The 8,009-nt window shown below is 40.3% G+C and overlaps 1 protein-coding gene and 1 pseudogene across 3 annotated transcripts; one reads left to right on the top strand and one right to left on the bottom strand.

The window, feature by feature from the left end:
- Positions 1 to 812: 812 nt before the first annotated feature.
- Positions 813 to 5,707, bottom strand: PTTG1 (PTTG1 regulator of sister chromatid separation, securin). 3 transcript variants are annotated; one of them, XM_037799219.1, is made up of 6 exons: positions 5,688 to 5,707; positions 5,156 to 5,257; positions 4,636 to 4,820; positions 3,226 to 3,319; positions 1,719 to 1,877; positions 813 to 969 (listed from the first exon to the last, which is right to left on the bottom strand). In XM_037799219.1, exons 2-6 carry the CDS (start codon positions 5,244 to 5,246, stop codon positions 890 to 892), a joined length of 609 nt encoding a protein of 202 aa, XP_037655147.1. In that variant the 5' UTR covers positions 5,247 to 5,257; positions 5,688 to 5,707; the 3' UTR covers positions 813 to 889. The 3 variants fall into 3 exon arrangements, with proteins under 3 accessions (XP_037655147.1, XP_037655146.1, XP_037655145.1); XM_037799218.1 differs by lacking the exon at positions 5,688 to 5,707 and adding an exon at positions 5,638 to 5,675; XM_037799217.1 differs by lacking the exon at positions 5,688 to 5,707 and adding an exon at positions 5,504 to 5,642.
- Positions 5,708 to 7,008: 1,301 nt separating this feature from the next.
- On the top strand, positions 7,009 to 7,577 carry LOC119506543 (annotated as a pseudogene).
- Positions 7,578 to 8,009: the final 432 nt, after the last annotated feature.

Below are 8,009 nucleotides of genomic sequence, written 5' to 3' on the forward strand. Positions count from 1 at the left end.
GCAAGCACTGGAAACAAGGGCCTACTATTGCAAGATCTGCTTTTCCACAAGAAGCTCCAAAACCAGAAGTACAAGAAACTTCAGAATTTTAAATCAGGGCAGTGATTTTTTTCCCCAATATCATCCACCTCCTCACCCCTACCCCTCAAAAAAAGAAAATCCATGTGCAAACATTTGTAATCTCTGATGTTGTGATTCCAAGCTCAGACTTGAAATCAAAATACAAGCTCTGTCATTTTCTAGCTCTTTAAGCCTTTGGCAAATCAATGAATTGTCTTCATCTGAAAAGTGGGGTCATAAACATTAAACACAGAATTGTTTACCAAATACTTAAAACAATGACCACAGGGTAAACAACTAAACAGTTTGCTATATGTGGAGAATGAATCTTACTGTCAGTAAACCAATTGCTATGATCTAAGAACCAAATTGAAGATCCTAGGAGGTTGAGTTCTCAGGAGATTTAGAGCCTTTCAAATTCTGATTACTGAATACTTAGTATTAAAGTCATTAGAACTGAATAGAACCAGCAATAAAGAATGCTTAGCAATAGATTGTAAATGAGCTGGAAGTACCTCTTCTAATTAAGAGTTCTAATAAATGTCACTAGCTAATGGCCATAAAAAGGCAATAAAGCCCATACATTTCTAGGAAAACAGTGGCAGCTTCCAAAATAAGCTGTTAAAATGAACCAAAAGGTTTTAAAGTAAAATTTTAACAAATAAAGATCTGTTGGATTATAGACTCTTGTTTATTAAACACTAGAGCTAGTTTTCATGCTGTTTTAAACAAATTCCAAAGAATGCCAACTGTAATATTAGGAAAAGTTTAATAAAGAATTGCTTTATTGATACAAAAAAATATACACAAACTATAAGGCACTAAGAATTTAAGCATCTATGTCATAGCAAACAGGTGGCAATTCAACATCCAGGGTCGACAGAATGCTTGAAGGAGACTGCAACAGAGCTAGAAAACAGGAATTTCTTATTAAATTTCTGTAAATCCTTGAGTTACTATCCATGTCATCACAGACGTGGTTGTCACTTTTAATCATAAATTCATGTTTTTCCCTTTGTCTAATGGGTCCCTATCCCTCCTCCCCCAGAACCACCTCCTCAATACACTTTTGGAAAAGTGGTTGTGGCCCCCAAACTGACCTTCACTAGGAAATGAGTCTTAGAAGTATTTGAACCTCTATTTCTTTTAGAGATCCAAGTAAGAACTAATAGTCTTACTAATGTAACTTATAAAAATAATACAAGCTATCCGGTCAAAGCCAGACAAGAGCAAATAGAAGACATTCTGTTGATGACTTGTGACCACCAGTTTAAACCAAGACCTCAAATATTTTGTAATAAGAAGTTATTGTCATTCTACACCATGGTGCATATGTCTCTTGATTCTTTATTAACTTTGGATAAAACTTCGAATTTGCATTCCAAGCACATTTATAATCAACTTATAGCCTAAGAAGTTATAGGTTAAATTTATCTTATTTTGCTGTATCTAAGACTGCTCAGATTCCAGAATGACTTAATTTTACTCAGGCATTAAGGACTAAAATGCAAACATAATTGAGATTAGTTTTCATTATTCTGAAACCTCAAAAGATAGAATGATGTGGTAGCCTTCGGCACAACTCTGTCCCCACGGTAATGGAAGTGTTATGAAACAAGTTGTTTGCAGCCTTTCAAGGAAGGTACTTGTTCACTTACTAGACTCCCACATCAGAGAGGGCATCTTCACAGGGGTGGGGGGACCCAGCTCTAGCAGCTTCTCAAGTTCCCTCTCCTCCTCGAGGATCATGAGAGGCACTCCATTCAAGGGGAGGTGTGCAATCTGGTGCTCTTCAGGCAGGTCAAAACTCTCAAAATCTGTCATCAAGAGAAAGCATGTTGTTAGGGCAGCAGTTCTCAGTCTGGTCAGTAGACTCTTGGGGGTCTAAATCTTTTCAGTAAGTGGGCCCGGGAGGTCAGAACTATTTTCATAACATCAATCCTTTTTCACTGTGTTGGCACTTGTAATGATGGTGCAAAAGCAATGGTGGGTAAAAGGCTGGTACCCTGGCACCAATCAAGGCAGTGGCAATAAACTACATCAGCAGTTGTTGTCATCTTTACCAACAAGCACTTGCAGCGAAAAATGACGCTTCACAGTATACAGCAAAAAGTATTGATTTTATTAGCTCTCAACCCTAGAGAACATATCTTTTTTATATTCTGTGTGATAAAAATGAGAAGTATGCAGAAAGCCCTTCTGCTGTCTTCTGAAGTACAATGTCATCTCAAAGAAAAAAGACAAAAAGCACTCAACACTCTATAGGACCCTACCTGATCCACCACTGCCCCCTTAACCTATATCATTCTTCACTCTGGACATCATTCGGTTTCCCAGAACCACTTTGGTCCTTTATGCATACACTTTCACCTAAAATGCCCTTCCCCTGCCCCTTCTTTCTTCACTTAGCTATCCCTCACACCTTCAAGGCTCCATTTCATGCCACTTTCTGAGAGAAAGCTTTCCCATCCTTACAGGGTAGGTTCGGTCCCCCCCCCCCCCAACAACAACAACAAGACCTGTGTTTCTATTTCCTCATACTCATAGCGAGTTGATTCATGCACTATTTTGACTTTTTCTCCAAATTGTGGGCTCCCTCTAGGTAGAGGACCTCTGTCTTGTTAACCACTATGTCCAAAGCCCATCAGTTCCTGGCACACAGCAGCCTCTCCTCCTACGTTTGTTGAGTAAATTAAAGCTTGAAAAGCTGGATCTATGATAGGAAATATTTCAGAATCACATGGCAAATTGAGGGAATAAAAACACACTTCCACTGGCTAACCAACGGAATACTTAATCCTACTAAAGTACTCTTGGGCATTGCTCAACTTGACATAAAGCCTACTTTCTAAAAATCTTTCTAGAAAAACTGTCAACATTTAGACTTGTTCAATGTTAGTGAACACATCACTCCCTAGGTGTAACCTTGTAGGGACAGGAACAATGTCCTCCACCTCTTTAGTCCTATTCCCCTCCTGGCCTAAGATGTTACTCTTGTTGGTGCAATTATTTGCAAGGTATTTGTTCAAAGCAAACCAGATTCAGACAGTCTTTCATTATAATTCTGGGTCAAATGTCACTCATATCCATACCAAATTACCACTGAATTAAATTCTAAGAGAAACTCAAAGCCAAAATCATTTTTGCAATACCAATAAATACTACCTAGAGGATTGAAGGGAAAGAATTTTTCTATTTCTGGATAGATGTCATCTGAGGCAGGAACAGAGCTTTTTGCTTTAACAGTCTTCTCAGTCATCTAAAACAACCCAAGAAAATAAGGATTCATAAGAGTGGAAATCTTGTCAACCAATTAATATAGTAAATTGTAGGGCCTTTTCAAAACATGTGATTACCCAACACATTTTAAAGTTTGTCAATTTCATGCTGACTTCTAAGAAGCCATAATCCTTAGTTTTCATGATTACACATAAATATAATTCAGCAAGCAATTCCTATAGCAGGCTCAAAAGTCTGAAATTTAAGTATTAGCACCTGTCAGCATAACTTATCAAGAATGCAGAGCAGAGTTAATTCAGAGCTAATCAGCTCAATTATTCCACCTAGCAGAGGAGAAAATGAGCATGAGTCACCCAGAAGAGTGGCTGATCCCAAAAGCCATTTTCAGAAGTGTGAATTTCCATTAGCACTATTTTATTTCCTTGAGTTGATATTAAAAATAAGTCTGCATTCCTTAAATACACACTGAGTAAGACAGTCAAGGACTTTAGGAGTCCACCATGGATAATTCCCTGTTATGGAATTGGCAGGCAGACAGTCCCATAGCTAAAACAGAGGCCAAGGTATCCTCGATTTACACATGCATATACCTAGAGGAAATCCCTACCACAGGATTTCTCACACCTCAATCCTTTGTGTAACATCCTCATTATTTTTGTCATATCCCTGTAATACCTGTATTTAACATTTTTCTTGAAGTCAACTCACTTTTTTTAAAAAGACATCTGTTTTAGCATTGTCCTAAGCCACACTATAAGTAAGTCACAGGCCTGTGTAAAGTACTAGTTGGTTTTTTCCCTAATACACATTAAATAAAACATTTATTAAAATAAAGTATTAATCTACATGTCATGTAAAGTTATCTTTCACAGCAGTGTCCTCTCAGTCTGGATACACTGACCTCTAAGTCATGTGCACACATGCAAAAATCAACGCACTAGCAAATTTTCATCTAATAAACTGATGCTTGTTCTGGGAGGTGGGGAGAAAAAATGCAGCATCTGAGCTATTATATTAACAATATGTGACCTCTTGCAAGGGCCATCTTTCTCATTACTTGTTTATCTGTAAGCAGACGCCACCAACCAACCTACTTCAAGACACTAGTTAATGGCAGGTGGAAAAAAAACATTCACTAGCTGCTTCCAATCAAAAGGCATAGGGAAAATCTACAGGGACCATATGCATCTCCTCTGTTAATCTACGTTTGCTAGCCTATCTTTCCTTCTACTCACAAGGAAGCCAGGTTAGATGCCAACAGTCATTTAAAAAAAGGGGGAGGGAGGCTCAAAAGCACTAAACTGTTTAAACAGTGCCTTTATGGTCAAAACTTACCTTTTTGGCAGAGAAGCTTGGCTGTTTTTGTTTGAGGAGTCCATTAGTCTTTACTGACTTTTCTGTAGCTCTGTTGACAGTTCCCAAAGCCTTTCTGGCAGCTCTAGGTAAGGCTGGTGGAGCATCAAATATTTTGCCAACGCGGGGTGTTGAAACCTGAGATCTTCCATCTAGGGCTCTGACCGCTGAAGAGTAAATACAATAAGATTATTCAGGCAGTCAACAACTGTACAACCTGAAGGCTGACTGAGCATAAAAACATGTCCTGACCCAACCCCCATTTTCAGCAGTAGCATGGCCATAATCTGCCCAATAGCACTTCAGTTCTGTACTCCCTTAAATGATCCCACTATAACACTGAACAAGAAAATGGGACCCATAACAAGCTCTCTTCCGGAAGAGTGCAGTAAACTTGACTCCAGCTGCCAACAAAGTGCACTAAATGCCTCCCCCCAGTTCCAGGCCATATCCACAATTAATTCACAATCGCTGTGTATCTGACTGCAGCCTGCATACTTACAAGGCCCAGGCCCCAGCTTCGGCCCATCCTTAGGAGCCACACGGGTGCCTGGTTCTCCATTTTCCTTATCAACAAAGATCAGAGTAGCCATTCTGGATTAGTCTAGGGATGAGAAAACCATATTAGACCCTGGGCGGGGGTGGGGCGGGGAGCGGGTAAGGAAAGCAAGGGACGGCTGAGGTTTAGCACAAGCTAAAACTCTACTCTGAAAGCCCACACAAGAGCTAAGCAGAGAATTCCGTGCTTGCGCCAACAGGCTCATAACTCGGCTGTTAAAGCTTCAGCCTGAGTCAGAGGCCTTCAGTTCATGAAAAGCAGGAGGCTTGGTGCCCGCGCAGACCCTGGCACCTTTCAGAGGACATCCGTCGAGGGTCCCCGACGCAGTCCCGTCGCGGTCCAAGGCCGCGGCTGAGCCAAGCCCAGCGCACCGACTCCCCGGGCAAGCCCCAACCCGCCTCCGGCCCCAGCCTCGCCCGGGAGACCTCGCGCCAGGCTCCTGCGTCCTCGCCTTGGCCCCAACCGCCAGACTCACCCGAAGTTCCGCCTCTAGCGGTCGCGCCAGGCTCGGAGTTTAAACCGCAACGCCAGCCCGTATTGGCTCGTCCGGGGGCAGGGCGGGGGGCGGGATCGCACAGAAAGAACCAATGGGAGACGCATACGCTGCCTGGGCCCCGCCCTGAATGAGGTTTCTCGGGTCAGTTTGCATCTTGTTCCCGGGATAAAACCAAAAAGCTGGGGTTATGACTATCATAAAAACCTGAACGGCTTTTTGCCTTCCATAACATTTGAACTGGTTGAACCGGGACCCTGACCCAATAAGACTGTTTAATTGCGTTAGAGACTTTTTTTTAAACTTAAATAACACTGTAGATATTACTGAAAATGAATAGTCGCATTAAATCGTCAAATACTGTAGAAATTTGGCAGGTTTGAAGTAAAAGTATGCAGATCACCTGAAAATCCAACCCCTTTCGTAGAAACTACCACTGTTAATATATTGGTATTTTTCCCTTCAGCCTTTCTTCTATAGAAGATTAAGTTTTTTTAGTATGCACAATTTTTTTAGCCTACTTGAGCACTTATGACCTTGTGACCATACTTCTAGGTCAGGATTTTGTATATTTTTTAAAACATTTTGATGATAACATGAGATAATGCACCACAATTTATTTAACAATTTCCTCCTGCTGGACATTCAGGTTGTTTCTACAATGATGCTAAGATCCTGGAAAGTTCTCAAAATTACAGAGCCATTAGGGACACTCACACGAGTGGTTGGTGGTACAGGCTCAACAAGGGATAAAATAGGAAAATTTCACATGGCCTACAAAATCCTGCATGATCCAACAGTCCTTGCCTCACCTTCCCACCTTATCCATGTTCCCCTCTCTCCACTTTGACCTTCATTTGCTTCCTGGAAACCTCAAAGCTCTTTTTAACTACAAGATCTCTGCATAGATAATTCTGCCTGCATGGACAACTCCCTCTGACTTGCAAGAAGTTTTTTTCAGAATCAAAAGGGAAGTTCCAAACTTCTTTGTGCCCGGATGAGATAAGCCCTGAAACTATCCTATTATTAAATGTATTGTAGCACAGACCTATGATGAAGCGACTTCCAGTCATTTGGGAAACATGGGATGTAAAGGAGCCTCGGCGGTAATTTCGATGTCTGCTAGATTTAGTACTAGTGTAACGGGATTATCTGTAACACCTGTAACTAACTGGCAACCACTAAGAAGTAATCCTTTCCATCTATGGATGTCATTCATGAAGCTCAAAGCAATTTCTACCCTGCTGTGATTATTATTTTTTTTAAATAAAAACAAAAAATCAGGCCAATATGGCCAAGAACTATGCTTCTTGATGTTCTGGGAAAACTTTCCACTTGTTGGCTATACTATTCAGCATGGTATACAGCTCATTGTGCTTTGAAATGGTGTGTTTGTCATGTGTTCTGGATCATCAGTGGAGCCCATAATTCAAAATTGATATTGCCTTTGCAAGAAAATCTTAGTTAACATTTTTATGGTATCCAAAGAGGTGGCACTGTGATTGCAAAAAAGCCCAAGTGATCCAAAATCAAATATTTTAAAAGAGTAATTGGTTTGGAAGAAGAAAAATTCCTAATAGTCCATCAGATTTTTTTTTAAAGCTGTAGTTATGTACCAAGAGCTCATATTTGCTTAGAAGGTGATAATCAGGAGAATTCTACAGATTCTGGACACTATGGACTTATTCCTTATGGATTAATAAGAAAAGGTATCTTTTTGTAGTTCGGCCTCTGAGAAATTTTGTATTTCTTTGTGACAGTCCCAGTGGACACAGATTTTCTGAGGATTTAGCAAACATTTATTCTTTTGCCTTGATTATTGTCTCCTGTCCACATGAATTTATTATTATTGTCACTGAAACCATGTATTAGCCAATAAACTATTTGCTATTAAAAAAAAATTTCCAAAAGAAGTGGAGAATGGCGCTTATAGCTAACAAAATAGGGAAGGGAAAAAAAGAAAAGGTAGATGACTTTCCTTGGCTCTAGACCCAAGACTAATAAGGGTCACAGGTGGGACTTGACTTTGGAGATGGCAGAGATGGAAGTGTGTCACCTCAGAGCCAGTTTTTAAACATCTGAACCTCAGTTTCCTCATCTGTAAAATGGGGATAGTGATAGAATCCATCTTGTAGTATTCCTGTGAGGATTAAGAGAACATACGTAAAGTCTTTATTACATTGCCTAGCATAGAGTAAGCCCTTAAAAGTTACCTATTATTACTTGTCTGAGGGAGAAAATTCAATTCAATCATCCCCATCCCTTGAAGGACAGGTAGAAGAAAAAAAGGAAAACTGTTTTCCC

The sequence above is a fragment of the Choloepus didactylus genome, chromosome 11, assembly GCF_015220235.1.
Source record: "Choloepus didactylus isolate mChoDid1 chromosome 11, mChoDid1.pri, whole genome shotgun sequence".
Lineage (NCBI taxonomy): Eukaryota > Metazoa > Chordata > Mammalia > Pilosa > Megalonychidae > Choloepus > Choloepus didactylus.

Bases quoted from the DNA above. Each gene is read 5' to 3' on its own strand.
- PTTG1 (XM_037799219.1), bottom strand. From the start codon at position 5,246: ATGGCTACTCTGATCTTTGTTGATAAGGAAAATGGAGAACCAGGCACC. The intron at 4,821-5,155 runs GTAAGTATGCAG...TTTACTCTTCAG, and splicing joins GAAGCTGGGGCCTGGGCCTT to CGGTCAGAGCCCTAGATGGA. The intron at 3,320-4,635 runs GTAAGTTTTGAC...GGGTTGTTTTAG, and splicing joins CAAGCTTCTCTGCCAAAAAG to ATGACTGAGAAGACTGTTAA.